The 14,815-nt window shown below is 42.5% G+C and overlaps 2 protein-coding genes across 4 annotated transcripts; one reads left to right on the forward strand and one right to left on the reverse strand.

The window, feature by feature from the left end:
• Nucleotides 1-818: 818 nt before the first annotated feature.
• Nucleotides 819-8,156, forward strand: paip2b (poly(A) binding protein interacting protein 2B). Its single transcript, XM_034557102.1, has 4 exons — nucleotides 819-1,014; nucleotides 5,308-5,474; nucleotides 6,434-6,616; nucleotides 6,728-8,156. Exons 1-4 carry the CDS (start codon nucleotides 1,008-1,010, stop codon nucleotides 6,782-6,784), a joined length of 414 nt encoding a protein of 137 aa, XP_034412993.1. The 5' UTR covers nucleotides 819-1,007; the 3' UTR covers nucleotides 6,785-8,156.
• A 1,634-nt stretch (nucleotides 8,157-9,790) lies between these two features.
• Nucleotides 9,791-14,708, reverse strand: LOC117747699. 3 transcript variants are annotated; one of them, XM_034557099.1, is made up of 9 exons: nucleotides 14,296-14,708; nucleotides 12,831-12,974; nucleotides 12,665-12,748; nucleotides 12,369-12,564; nucleotides 12,213-12,281; nucleotides 11,899-12,030; nucleotides 11,663-11,756; nucleotides 11,390-11,551; nucleotides 9,791-11,111 (listed from the first exon to the last, which is right to left on the reverse strand). In XM_034557099.1, the coding sequence occupies exons 1-9, from the start codon at nucleotides 14,317-14,319 to the stop codon at nucleotides 11,036-11,038; spliced, it is 981 nt and encodes a 326-aa protein (XP_034412990.1). In that variant the 5' UTR covers nucleotides 14,320-14,708; the 3' UTR covers nucleotides 9,791-11,035. The 3 variants fall into 3 exon arrangements, with proteins under 3 accessions (XP_034412990.1, XP_034412991.1, XP_034412992.1); XM_034557100.1 differs by having other exon boundaries at nucleotides 11,377-11,551; XM_034557101.1 differs by having other exon boundaries at nucleotides 9,792-10,322; nucleotides 11,377-11,551.
• Nucleotides 14,709-14,815: the final 107 nt, after the last annotated feature.

The following is a 14,815-nucleotide window of genomic DNA, read 5'->3' on the forward strand; positions in this document are numbered from 1 at the left end:
ACCCTGTTAGCCTCTGGGGGGAAATAGGAATAAACATATTGCGGTAAGATATAACCAGATTTTGTTGTGTAGCAGCTTGCATATCACGGCTACACCAGATTCTTTACAGCACTGCAAATATTTATCTCCACACTGGACAAACGGAAATTCTTTCTGATGACATTTTGGTCAGTCTTTGTCTGCATGCACCGACCATCTACCTGGTTCCTGACTGCACCCTGCGTTCTAATATCCGTCAGTGTTGATGCGGTTAATCCATCAAAATGAAATCGAATGTTGTCACTAATCCGATGAATTCGGACGTCTGAACTGGGGCTGGTTGATATGGTTGAATTCACAGTATCACTAAGTATTTTCCAATATCATCATTACACTTCGACTATGACATTATGTTTGTTTTCCAATACCGCACATAAGAAACCTAATCAAATGTTCACTGTTGTGGAGGACATTAGACCAAACTCTTCATACTTTATCGATAAAATAAAAGCACAAACAATTATTTTGTTCGTTTTTGTTTACAGTTTGCTCAAAGCTAGAGCTAAAACTACAAGTAGTTAATTGATGAACACATGTTTAAGTCATTTATCAAGCAAACAACAAAACAATTTTCTCCCAGTTGAATAAATGTGATTATTTTCCTTTATCATTGTACACTGAATTTGTTTTGGGTTTGGTTCGGTGACACTTGGAGAGGCCACCTTAGGTTGTGGGAAATAAGGATTGGTATTTATTTAACATTTTAGAATCGCTGTCATGTCAAATTTATATAGCAATTCCCACACTCGCGAAAGAACTGAACGCAGCACCAGACCCACGTGACCGAGCCCAGCTTTCTAACGTTAGCAAGGTGGCTAACAGGATTTAGCTAACGTGAGCTACGTTGCATCGCAGCGCAGAAGAAGTAATCCCCGCCGGAGAAACGACGACTACCACGCACTCTTCGCCGTGTAACTCGCTGTAACTTTACGTTAACGCCACACTTCGAAGCGAGCACCGAGAGCACAATGCCAGGTAACCTCAACTGTTAAACCGGGCGACGGTTGGTCTCGTGAGTGTGAGCGTGTGGTACCCGGAGCGGAGGCTTGTTGTGTTGACCTGCTCCAGAGACGCTGCCATGCTGTAGCAGCGTGCTAGCGGGACAGGCGACTTTGTTTGGCCTCAAGCAGCCGAACGGGAGCGTGGTTCGGGGTTTGACCTCGGTGTGTCGGTTATTTGTGTTTAATATCGCACCGTGTCTTTCTCCTCTGCGTTTTATTTCGTTTTCACGCCGAAACCACTCGCAGACTTTGATGGAAATACCCGATACCCTTTGTTGTTACTGGGGCAGCTTCCACCTTAGGCCCGTCCGTTGACAGCACAGCTATGCGCCTCCATCTGTTTGCAGCTACCGCGAACTAGCCGCTTAGCACGAGCGTTGCCTCGCGCTCAGTCCGTCCGATCCATTGACGACGTCCCCAGGTAGGCCGAGACACCTGGTTAGCCCGTTAGCTCCCAGAAGGCGTTAGCGTGCTACAGGCCACTACGACACAGCTCCCGTTACAGACAGGACACTGAGTGTTACATCACGTAATCTGACATGAAGCGGGTTATTCTGTCGATGTAAACGTGGCTTTTATGAACAGTTGATTGGAGTTTAAATAAATCTGTCTTTGGTTTCCCCGTGTTCTTCAGTTTTCTGTCGCTCCGCGGATCTCAGTTGGAGGTGTTTTTAAGTTTTTCTTTTTTTTCTCTTTTTTTCTCCTTCTTTACCGGCAGGTACCCAATGTATCTAACGTGTATTCTAATACATTAACACGTTGTATTTAAACAGGGTCGTGGGCGAATATTTGGACATATAAAAAAACAACTAATTTTTTTTCTGGTATTCATGATGTTACCTAAGCGTTTTTGTTATTATCCCACTTCAACTGTTTACAAAGCAGTCTAATATTGGGATGAATGAGTTGACTTGTAGAATTGTCTTTTTAGGGCTGCCCCAAAAAATATTTTCCTAACCGGTAAATGTTTTTTTTTTTTAATGTAATGGTTTTATTCTTTAAAACCTCAGTCTTTGTGAAATGTCCTTCACAGTTGCCCCATGCCCACAGTGACATTGTTACATTTCTTAATTTCTTAACACTTGTACACCAAAAAACATTACATTTATAATGATACCCTATAAGAAATGGTAATATCCATTAGATGTTGGCTGTTTTATAAATTAGTAAAACAGTGAACCGAGTAAACTAGTGGCATACTTTATTGGCCATCAGTCTCCTAGAGCCCATGGTGTTGCTTAAAATATTTTTGATCAGACCTACAGCTGGATTTTTTTTGTTTAATTTTATACAGAAGTTGCTGGAAGAAGTGAATTAATGTTGCTTTGCTTGATAAATTAATCAAAAATAATGTTTTAATAGCTACATTCTTCTCCCTTTTTATAACTATGATGATGATTTCTATGTATAGTTTTTCTTCCGTCATCCTGACAGTTATCCACTCATCGAAAATATAGATTTAAAGGTAAGGATTTCCAGGGGGGGTCAGCAGGAACATCCAGTCAAACTGTTGACATCATCTATAACTAGGCAACAATAACATAAGACCTTATCGCTTTAATTAATTACAGTTTTATTTTCTGTGTAGACCTTCTGAAGAGCAGATTTTTACCTTTCCACTCATCAAATCACACTCTGCTCTAGGGCATAGAGGATGCTAGGCTCCGCTAACTAAATATTACATGGTGACCAACACATGGTTATGCAACGTGAACATGTTAAGTGCTACATGCGGGACATAATGTCACAGTACTCCCGGTTTCCACTTGTTCATTACGGTTCACCCGACGTGCACCCTTGTTGGGATCCTCATGATACTTTTTTAACTTCATGGATTTAATACTTTTTTGAAGAAATCTCTAATTTTGCTATAGATGTTATAGTCATCTTGTATATACGTTAACCATTTTTTAGCACAGATAAACTGTGGAAAATGATGTTGAAAGTCTTGTTCCATAACACGTTATAGACAGCAGTAAAAGTGTTTAAGCACACTGGCACATGCAGGTTTCAATCGCCTTGCTCAATTAATTTGTATTCTTTTACAACATGTTTTTTCCTACCCTCTGACTCTCCTCACCTGACTCCTATTTGTCTTAGCAGCTAACATCTTGTTTAGATCTGCACCTCATAATTGGGCTGCTTTATCATTGTTCCAAGATAGACAGACACTGACGGCTTTGAGCGAGGCAGACACACACCCTTGTAGTCTACTAACCTACTTAAATGTTTATTTGAACTCTCCAAAAGGACAGTGTGTCCGTACCGTCACTGTGTACAGTTGGCAGCAGTCTACCTCGGGTCAAACTTGGCTCTCGTATGTTGATTGAGTCACATCGACCGAGACGGAAACGGAAACGGTAGCAATCAGTGTCTATTTAACATTATGTCCTGTCTTTCTTGAAATCAGGTTCTTATTGTGAAGCTGCTGGGCGTTCGTACTCGAGTCCAACACAGTGTGCCGGCGTCACGCTGTCCCTGGGGCTGTGTGTGTGGCTCGGTTGAAATCATCGTTTTTCTTTTTTCTATTTTCTTCTCCTTGCTGCGAGGCCGCGGTTGAGTCATGACAAGTCTGTTCGAGCTGGCTGGCAGTATGAGGATTATGTCATTATAGTGGGCATTTCTCATCAGAGCAGGAGTTCTTTGTCACATGAGGAGGCATGCTACAAATAATAATGTCTCATCACCATTTTTTTCACAATTACACAAGGTATACGTGTGTGTGTGGAAGAAAATAAAAGCTGTTTAAACACCAGAAGAAGTGATGGAAGTCGTCCAATAGGATGGAAGTTTGTTATGCTGTTTATGCTCTGTCCCATGACCGTGTTTCCGTTCAAGGGATGGTAATGTCATTCCATCAGAAAAGGCAAGATCAAATGTGCAGCAAGTACACAATATGGCTAAATGACGTGCACTCTAGACATACCAGTAGTGCATAAAGCTCAACACTAAAAGTACACATTTAGGGCCACTGTAGAAAGAATGTCAGTTCAACATCTGTGCTGAACTGAACTTTTTACTGTATGAGCTGATTTGCTTGCTTTTTACCACATCTCAGTCATCTGGGAGCAGCAGGAAATATGTGTGACACCTGCAGCCTCTTCGTTGCAACATGCAGCAACATTACACCCGATGACTCACTGATTCACTGTCTTTTTATATGTGCTACATTTGATCCTCCTAGCACGAATAAAGGGGCGATCGATTATTATCTGTGTGAAGATATAGTGGAGTAATGTCAGCCTGAGCAGAGGATGAAGTTGCTCTCCCTTTGTGTATGTGTGTTGTGTGAGCTCCTCTTTGCTTTGTTTACATAGCCGGACCGACCACGGATGCCTTTTTTGATGCATGTGGGTGCGTGTGGGCGGTCCCCGCAGGCGAGCTCATATAGCGGTTACAGACGTTAACGGCACCCCGACACAAGGCATTGTCCCAAAAGCGGTGTGCTTTTGGGACATTTCCTTTTTTTTTTTTCTTTTTTTTTTTGCTGTCTCTGACTTTGATTTAAATATTTAAGTCTTAGATTAAAATCTTTGCGATGATTGTTTTGCTCCACACTCCGAAGCTGAACGCTGTATGGAAATGAGGAAGTTGACATTGTGCTATATTTTCTTTTTATTTACGTAATCCAACTGATTTAGCACGATGGGTGCTTTTTCGCCTGTGAAAGTCACTATGTCTTCATGATGTCAGTCTGTGTGTGTTTGTTTATGTTCCTTTTTGATGATGATGCATTGTGGCCTTTTACCACATTTGATGAATTGATTGGAGTCGTAAAATGCCAACAACTCTATTAAGCCCTCAGACACGCATTTGGGTGTTTGCGGTAAGAATAGTTTCAGAAATCAGAGTGGTTTTAGAGACGAGGTGATGACGCAGGTTTCTATCCATCTCTTATTCAGATCATGAAATGTGGAAAATTGGTATTTGGCGGTTTTATTGTTTGCGAGTAGTGAGATTCGTTGAAGACAATTCCACCCTTGGGTGCAGTTTTTCAGGTGTAGCTGTATCAGCCCGGATCCCAGCCTGAAATGATGCAGCCTTGATTATTAGATAATGCCCAGCTGTGGGCTAATGACTAGGACACAAGTCAAGAGTTATCTGGCTTCAAGAATGGAACGGCGTAATGAAGTTTGCGTGGTGTTAAATTTGTTCAAACATATTTTCAATCCATCTTTACAAGTATACTGTACCAATATTATTTGTATTCATTTTTTACCATGAAGTTTAAGTCTTTTAACTCTTGCTCTTATGTCCTCCTGTGCAGAGCCGGCTGAGATGAGCGGTCCAGAGGTGGCCAAGACACCGGGAGGTGGTGCTCCGGGCAAGGAGGGAAAGGAGCCAGTGGCCAACGGGCATGCAGGAGAGGGCAGCGACGCCAACCCCTTCGCTGAGTACATGTGGATGGAGAATGAAGAAGAGTATAACAGACAGGTGTGTGTGTGTGTGTGTGTGTGTGTTCTCCTACTGTGTTTTAATAGGTGGCCCAGCTGATTTTAGAGCTCTTGAGACTTAATGCCTTCATCATTCTTATAGTCTCATTCTTTTTCCGAACACCTCTTTCCCCACAAACACACGCATAACGTCTCTTATGCCACAATCGTCTTCTTTCCTTCGAAACAAGGGTCATCCTGGAAAATTCAGCACAGGGAAATAATAAGTATAGTCAAAGTTCTGGTATTATGGGCTCCTTCTAAATATCAGAACTTTAACCCCACACTAAAGGTCATTTTCAGACTCAACATCTGCCTTTCTTAAGAAATGTCAAGGATATCTTTAAGGTCATTTCGAAACATTGTCTCCATTACATGGATTGTCCAACAGAGAGCACTGGTATATGGTTTATTTCAAACATTTGTATACATATGCACCCGAATTATTCCATTTGCTGTTCTGTCCTGGTGCTTCTTATCCTCTCCCCTCCGCCCCACACTCCTCTCCCCCTACACTCAATGAAGCTCTTTTGAACATTCAGCTCTGCCATTTTATTTTGCTTTCTGGAGTACCCCAGCCCCCAACTTTTCCTCGCCAGCCTGAGGGAGGTTCTCGGGTCAGCTGATGACTGATATGTACCCACAATTTCCATTTTTCTTGAGCTTTCTTTTCATTTCAGTTACATGGTTGGGTAGAAATGTACCTGTTACCACAGAAAAAAATGCCTTCCAAAAATTCAGTGCCTTTTTTCAGTTTTCTGTATCTCTTTCTCCGACTTGCTTGGTTGAGTCATTTTAATGCCACGGCATTAATGAGAAGATTTCTCTTTTGGGGAAGCCTTCCATCTACTTGTCATGCAAATGATCTCTTGTGTATTCCTCCTCTGTCCGCCCTTGCTTTTTTTTCCTGCTACGTCACTCATATCTCTCCTTTATTTTTTCACCCCTATTGTCTCCCAGGTGGAAGAGGAACTGCTGGAGCAGGAGTTCTTGGAGCGCTGCTTCCAGGAAATGCTGGAGGAGGAGGACCAGGATTGGTTCATCCCTTCACGTGACCTCAACAACCAGGGGGTGGGGCAGCTGCAGCAGCAGCTCAACGGCCTGTCCGTCAGCGATCACCATAACAACCTGGAGGAAGTGGCGGTGAGTCACAGATTCATCTCATTTCACAACAGAGAATTGATGAACACTTGAGCATTTAGGTTAAAAGGAACATGTTCTTACTCTTTTTTTAATTAAATTTTTCTTCTGCAGAGGAAGAGCATCTTGAATCCTGAAGCGAAGGAGTTCGTCCCGGGAAAGAAATACTAGGAGTCCCCCTCACCCCCATGGAGCCTCCATGCGCGCTCACACACACAAATGCACACACACACACACACACCAGTGCTCACATATTCTCAGAGACTCTGGCGGCCACGCCCGCACACACACTGATTCACACACTCACTCACTCATACACACTTGAAGTCAATGGCGTGCTGGCAGGCCCAGTTGGGGGTGGGGGGATTTTTTTTGGTTTCTTTCTTTTTTCTTTTTGTTTCTTTAATCTTTTTATTTCCTGTTTGTTTCTTGTAAACTGAGGGACATTGGGAACAGGGGTGGGGGAGGGGTGTAATACCAGCACCGCCCTACAGCGGGCGCTAGCTCATTATTGCATTTCAGATGACACTGTTGATGCTTACAGAGCAGGTGGGGCTCATTGATTTCCCCTTGGAACCGAGGCAGCTACCAAGCAGTGATACCAGGACAAAAAAACGTCAATCCAAAACATCTAATAAACACGGGAAATTACTGCACATACTTGTTAATTTGTGTGCTGTCAGATTTGAAAAGCATCGTCCATAGGTTGAGGGTCGCCATGACAGTGAGGACAGAGTACGACTAAAATGTCAGGGGACTTGAAGGGTTTCTGCAGCTGCTCTGTTGTGTCATCACGGTCAGTCAAATCCGTTAACGTTTGCTCCTATTTTGTCATAAGCTCATGTGACATCACAGCTCTTGTGCGGTCCAGAAATGCAGGTTCTTATTTGTATCTGCGGCGGCTCCGTTCCAAACCAATTACAGACCCCATCCCTCCCTGCACGCTTGTTTTGAAGTGATCTTAACAGACATGGACAGGTGTAATCATGGATAAGAAGTTATTTTCCCGATTTATGTGGAAGTCCATGTTTATCTTTTGTCCAGTTTATTAGAACAGAGGTGTGAGTTTCTCAATCATGCGTTGAGTTGAGCAAGAAAAAAATATTAAGAGGGAAGGTCAGAGATTTGTGAACCGTTAAAAAAAAGAAAAGAAGAAAAAAAAAAAAAAAAAAAACCTGAGTTCTCATTTAGTTTTTTTTGTTCACGGCTTCATCCTTCAGTTCTATTTGAATTTATGAGGTGTTGTGAACAACCTTGTTACAGGGGAGTATTTGGTCTGGAACACAGTCACTGCCTCTTTCTGCCAGAACAACTTGGTTTGTCCAGCATCAGATCGAGTGTCCATATCCAAATCAGGTTTTCAAATAGCCTCTCCTCCTCTTTTTTTTCTTCTTTTTTCTCCATGTTTTTGAGGATGAGGAATTTTGTGTCTCTACTGGGTACAGTAACCTGTGGTGTCCATTCAGGCCTGTTTGCAGGAGGAAACTTGAGGGGACAATATTGTCATGGCCAATCGGAATAAAGCAGTATGGAACACATGGCAGACTGTGTTGCTTCCTTGCTGTTCTTCTCTTTGTACATTGACTTTTTTGAGAAAGTTCTTTTTAACCATAAATCGCTGTTGTGGTCTGGCTTTCCCTGAAGCATCGCCCCTCAGTGCAAGTATAATCTCCGTTAGGTTGTGAGCCTTCAGGAAAAAGTTGTGTACGTGAAGATGCTTTTGAGGAAACCCAGATTCTGATCAACGGCCAACATGAATTATTTCGTACGTTTTTGTAGTTCTCAGCCATCTTGGGTTGAAAATGCAGAGACAGTATTGTCGTCTCGTGATCCGATTTTTCACGCCACTGTTCATTTGTGGTATTGGTGACAATAATGTCTCGTGTATTTTACTGCAACAGTCGACACTTGAGTGCTTGTTCACGATTTGAATGAAGCAACTCGAGTGTGTTCTTCAGTCTGCAGTAGAGACGGTGACGTCTTGGTTAAATGGAACTTCCTCACACAGTGTTGGACCACAGAATGGCGCCCTGGTGAAGCCAATAGGAATGTCCGCCAGGTGGATTGTACAACATGAAATCATTTTTGGTGATTTTGTTTAGATGCGTTAAATGACAGAAGCCGTTTAAAAAAAAAGAAAAAAAAAAAAAGAAAAGAAAAGAGGTCCAGAAGACACAGAGTATGAATTTCAATACAAATAAAAATAATGAAAAAAGAAGAATAAAGATGTTAAAGACAAATGCTCTGTGTCGGTCTTTTGTCACATTTTTAAACACACTGGACCAGCATGCTTCTTTTGATTGAATGATTTTTAGAACCTCAGTAAAACTATATTGGGGGGAAATGCTAAATAATTTTTTTTTCTCCATCGTTTTTTAAATTCATTTTCTTGCGATTGAGTTCCCTCTTCACCTGAGACGAAGCAAACAATCTAACCGCAGGTCCATGTAGTAGGAGTCCCAGAGCTTTCTATCATATCCCAGAATCTTCCTCAGCGGGTGGAGAGTTGGTGTTTTTAAATATATTTTTTCCTGCAGAGCTAACATTTTGATAGTCTGCAACTCCATGAAAACGGGGTAAAATCTCTGCCAATGAAGACTGTGATATGATTGAAAGTGAACAGCTCCTTTTGTGAAAGAAGAAGAAATGAAACTCCAAGAAGGGAAGTATTTTGTGAATATGGAGCTTGAACTTGAGCAGACTGCATCAGGTATGAACAACGTGCTTAAGTGGAGCAGTTTCAGCTAAATAAAGATGCCAGTGTTTATACCACATCTGCAGCCATTAAAGAAACAGAAAAGTAATTAACATCAATCGGGTGCTTTTTATTTTGAACGCTCGAAAGTCCTTATGTCCTTTTAACTCGAGTTCTTTTAACTTTTCAGGAAGGCGGAGAAACATCCGACTGTACACTATCAACTTGAACCGTCGTCTTGACCATCGAAAAAGCGTGCACGCTTTCACCGTCGGTGCCACAACTGCAGCGCCACCTCACCAAAGAATCTGACCTTGTGTCCATGGCGAAGGTCAGGAGACTCCCATCGGCCTTCACTGATAAATATGAGGACTTGGTGATTGCTGCGCGCTGTCGTTTTGGAAACAAAACCAGCGCGATGAACCCTGCAGCTTTTGCAAGATAAATAATGGTATTCATATATTGTGGTCCAGTTTTTAATGTAGAAATAGAAGATTTATTGATTTAAATCTGCCACAACACAAGAGAAAACATTTACAAACACTTTAGTGCTAATAAACTTGAAAAAATACAAGAAAATGTATTTGCCTACAATCCTAAAAATTCTGCTATATTTGAATATGAGCATTTTGTCCATATTGCTCCCTCTAGGCCTCCTGCTGCCCGTCCACCCAAACAGTTCATATCGCGGTTCTGGAAGCAGACCGGAGGAATGACCTTTTCATGGAGGTGTAGGGTCAGCCGTACAACGGGTCCACATCCTCCACTGCAGAGGAGATGAGGGGCGGGCTCAGGGTCGTCGATGGCCACGTGATGCTGTCAGCGGTGTGCTACTTCCCCATTGTGGAACAGGAGGAGCCTCGGCAAAAGGGGAAGAAAGAGGAAACCCACCTCTCGAAAGGAAGACTCCTCGGACTGAGCGCTAGCTTAGTGATTGTAAAACGAACTCCGGAGCAAAGGAGCATGAAGAACTAGTACGTTTAGAGATTTTCATTCTGCTGGCGTCACAGCCGGCTGTAAAAAAAACAAAAACCCTGAAGGTCACCAACTGATAAGAGCAAGCAGAATGTCATCAAGCTGGTCTGATGACCTGGGGGGGGGGGGGTCACTGAGGTCATCATACATTATCTCTGCTTGATTTTGTACAAACAGAAATGTTTATTCTATTAAATAACAAATAAAACGGTAACTGGAGAAAGGACTTGTTTTCTTAATATTTTTACTATGGCGGCCGCCTGTTTAGTGTGTTGACATGTACATTTTTACTGCAATTGAAACCCTGGGAACATTCATGTAATTCAATCATTAATAAGTCTGAATGTGAATATAACATTTAGAAGAGGGACAACTCTGCATTCTGTACTTTCACTTGATGCATTTTTACACAGCGGTATATTTTAATTTTTTACCTCTGCAAAGAATCTGAGTACTTGTTACACCACTGCACTGAGCACATTCCCACCTCATCCCAACAGGGTGACAGGAAGCCTGTGTTACTGTCTTTAAGTGGTGCCAACAGATGGTTTACTACCGTGTTATGACTCATCCTCAACGTGTGTATCCTTATACCTTGAACGCTGCCTCACTTTGAAGGGCTCTTTCATGTGTGGAGAAACCCTTCCATCCTGAAAAGTGCGGACGATTGGACAAAGACGCTGTTGTGTACACAATACACAAACACTGTTTTCTTTTGGTATTCTGCTTTGTATTGAGGCAAAAGTTGAGATTCAGAAGGAAGAATAAAACGTCTGGTGATGAGGATCACGATGGTGGATGACACTGCTGCATCTTAGGCTGGCTCCACTAGGAGGAGACACGCATGGAGATAAAGGAGAAATTAACAAGAAAACGCCATGGGGCTAGAGTTTGGTGACTCTCTCTCTCTCTCTCTCTCTCTCTCTCTCTCTCTCTCTCTCTCTCTCTCTCTCTCTCTCTCTCTCTCTCTCTCTCTCTCTCTCTCTCTCTCTCTCTCTCTCTCTCTCTCTCTCTCTCTCTCTCTCTCTCTCTCTCTCTCTCTCTCTCTCTCTCTCTCTCTCTCTCTCTCTCTCTCTCTCTCTCTCTCTCTCACCTCAGCAGTGTACCTGGCTTGGTACTCTGTCAGCGGTAAAGTCCTGCTGGGCTCTGTGCCGTAGAACGTGGGCTGTAATTGGGCCAGAGGAAGTGTGCTGCTATGAAGGATGCAGGGAGGGGAGGTTTTTATCTTAAAGCAACAACCATGAGGGCACTCAGTTTCCTGTGCACAGCTGAGAGAGGAGCAAAACGGAGAAGGTCAGAAAATAACACAGGGTAAAAGATGGGTGTGTGAGAAGAAACTAAAAGAGATTGTAAGTGTGTTAGATGTATAAAGGTCCTACTGCCTGGATGTAGGCTGTAGGAAGGTGCTATTTTTCAGTCCAATAGTCGGTTCCAAGCCCCTCAGGTAGGCGCTGACATCCCAATTTCCAGCATCTATATGAGAGGAAATAATTAAATTAAAGCACATTCACTCAGTCTGTTCAGTCTGGTGGAATTACCTGATGACCGTGACCTAAAGGTTCCGTATTGTGGGACAAGTGTCTTACTGTGTGTGTGTGACAAAGTGTCGTTCTACCTTTGGTTGTGATAATTGGACTGGAGGCCACAGGAAGGTGGAGCAGGTGCTGCAGGCCGGCTTCTCTGCAGACAGAGCGCAGTAAATCTTCACAGCAGGCCGGGCCGACATGGGACGACAACACAATCACACCTAAAAGTGCACGAATAAAGAGCAGTTTTATGGGAATTGTGTGTAGTTCTGTTCTCCAAGAGCCACTTAACCTGCAGTATTGAACAATAGATTCTCAAAAAAGACAAGCCAAAAGTACTTCAAAAGGTTTCCTTATTGAAAAATCAAATTTAAAACTCCAGAAGTAAAACGAATAATCTTACCTTCCTCGTAGAGAACATCAATCTTTTTCTGAGGCTCATCTTTTGCCTCCTGCTGCTCCAACATATTTGCTGTCAAAAGAAAACAGACTCAATGCAGCTGCCAGCTTTTGTGTGTGTGTGTGTTTTCTTTTCAGCAAGACTCTGAGAACTCCTTACCCTTTCCACCAAACACATAGTGCAGATGACCTTTCGTCTCCTCTCCAAGTAAAGGCCCGATCTGCCTCGCAACTCCCACTTCCTGTGTCCTTGCCTCTGTCGGGGCAGAGCCAACAAACGCAGGCGCCTCAGACATGTAAGGAGCCGGGGTGAACAAAGGATGCAAGGAGCCAGGAAAGAGGGACCATGAGGGAGGCTGAGAGATAGAGCCATATAGGTGATTGTTGGTAACAGAAAGCTGGTTAGAAAATAAAGGGCTTTCTTTTGCGAACTTCCTGCGTGTGAGTGCAGCCCACCTGTGGACAGCTGGTAGAGCCGTAGATGCTGTTTGTCGTCTTGTAAAAATAGTGATGGAATATAGGCCAGGTTTCACGATGACTCTATGAAAACACCACAGTCAGCTGGTCAGTGATACAGTCGATCCATCATTGAATTCTCCATCAGCCTATCTATCCATCCAACCTGAGGTGGGCTGATCAATGCAGCTGCAGTTTCAGCTTCACATCTGGACTGCAGCTGGTTGACTTGTAGCTGGCACTCCCTGAAGGGTTTATAGTCACGACTATAAGTGGTGACAAATCTCTCCAACGGCATCGGCCCAACAGACTGGAAGGGGAAAACATGCATTGTGACAATGGGTCATGTACAGTACTGTGGAAGAAGTAATTAGATGCTATACACACCAAGTATCTTCCATCTGTTGAGGAAGCAAACTGTGCATTCAAATCTATATTATAAACTAATTTATTTGTCATCACAACTTTACACACAAACACAAAATAATCGATTGCTATCATGCTGTGAATATAGACTATGAACACAAATGCATTGGGGGACCAATCAATTGTTTATTGTCAATTCTCAAATCTCATAACCGCATCGGACACAATCACTTTCACTGAGGATGGCGAGAACATAGTTACTGTTTTGCACTGTAAACTAAATACAGTAAATTGCATTTACAATCAGTCTTCCAGTGATCTGATTGGTTACAGCTGTTTTCACGGGCCCTTCTGTGTTTCCTGAGTTTGTTTTAATATCTCTAACTTTAAAGCAGACAATGTGCTTCTGGTTTAGCTAACCTGTGACCAATAGTCACATGAGTCAGGGCTTTCAATTGTGCTACAGGTGTCTTGTGTCTTTGCAAACAATAACAACAACAACAACAACAACAACCGTATCACATTTTACTATTATTGTAACGTTATTTGCAATGTAATGACACCTGCCAAAGAAATGTGAAGTAAAAAGTACATTTCATTCTGAATTGTAGTGAAGTATAACCAAAAGGTGGACTAAAGTTATCAAATCAGCTCGCTGGCAACATCAGAGCCAAGTATTGGTTCTTGGTTTCATGTGTTAAGTGGACTGAAGACCGTAAACAGAGCTAATGGGAGAGTGGATTTAGGGTTTACAAATGATAGCCTAATGTTGCTCCATATCTACTGTGTGTGTAACCGTTTGTAATTAGGCTGTAATTGGCCAAACATGGGCTCACATTAAAAATGATGTGTAATTCAATTAGTGTCATTACATTACTTGAGGACAATGCATTAAAATACCTAGATTAATCATAGCACGGTGTTATTTTTGTCGAAATAAAATAGCCCACTATAATTGCAGTGATTAAGTTGTGAGAAAAAACATTGTACTCTAAAAAGGTAAAAATGTAGCTGCATCCAGAATGAACTCACAAAGAGGAGCTGGTGGGTATGCATGAGCTGAGATTTGTGATGTATTCTAGTTAACGGTAATGCTGACTGACACAGTGATGCTGCTCGTGGATGGTGACAAGTTGGCCCTGAGGCTGTAGAAACAATTCAAAACATACTTGGAGAAACATTAAAAACATGCATTATTCAATCCGAGACGAGTTAATTAGGACAATTAAGACAAACCCAGTTGCTTGAAATCGCAGAGTATTTACCTTCGGGCGTTCGGAAGAAATCATCTGATGGTTTCTTCGATTCCTCTTCGGCAGAATAACCTCAGTGCACCAGCGCAGCAGTGAAACCGATGTGAGAGAGAGTCGGTGGAATGTTTCTGCTGCTGTTATGAATTAAATTGTATTCATTCTAGTGATGTTGATTCTATTGGCAGCACACAGGATTACTGCTACTTTGCTCCTGCTGTAGTTCAGTAACACAGCGGTGCTGTGATTCTGAGGAGCAACGGGACTCGAGGAGCGCGCAAAGAAAACGGAGCGCGACTGAGTCGAACAGTGAATTGAAAGCCAGTCCTCTGCAGTCTCCCATGTCACTGATGTTGCGCAATCATGTCACAATGTCAGATCCACTGTTTACATTTTGTGCATCCGGCATCAAGGTTTTCTAATAACCCCTAAAATCCTCAGTGCTTATGCGCACATAAAATGTGCCGTTTGACCTAATTATTCTACACATTGTATTTGACTTTGAGTCAAACAGTTGAAAGTAGTGAATGCGATT

Source organism: Cyclopterus lumpus, chromosome 18, assembly GCF_009769545.1.
Source record: "Cyclopterus lumpus isolate fCycLum1 chromosome 18, fCycLum1.pri, whole genome shotgun sequence".
NCBI classification, from domain to species: domain Eukaryota; kingdom Metazoa; phylum Chordata; class Actinopteri; order Perciformes; family Cyclopteridae; genus Cyclopterus; species Cyclopterus lumpus.

Bases quoted from the DNA above. Each gene is read 5' to 3' on its own strand.
- LOC117747699 (XM_034557099.1), bottom strand. From the start codon at position 14,319: ATGATTTCTTCCGAACGCCCGAAG. The intron at 12,031-12,212 runs GTAAGATTATTC...GTGCACTTTTAG, and splicing joins TGATGTTCTCTACGAGGAAG to GTGTGATTGTGTTGTCGTCC. The intron at 11,757-11,898 runs GTAGAACGACAC...CCTCTCATATAG, and splicing joins TCCAATTATCACAACCAAAG to ATGCTGGAAATTGGGATGTC.
- paip2b (XM_034557102.1), top strand. The intron at 5,475-6,433 runs GTGTGTGTGTGT...ATTGTCTCCCAG, and splicing joins AAGAAGAGTATAACAGACAG to GTGGAAGAGGAACTGCTGGA. The intron at 6,617-6,727 runs GTGAGTCACAGA...TTTCTTCTGCAG, and splicing joins ACAACCTGGAGGAAGTGGCG to AGGAAGAGCATCTTGAATCC.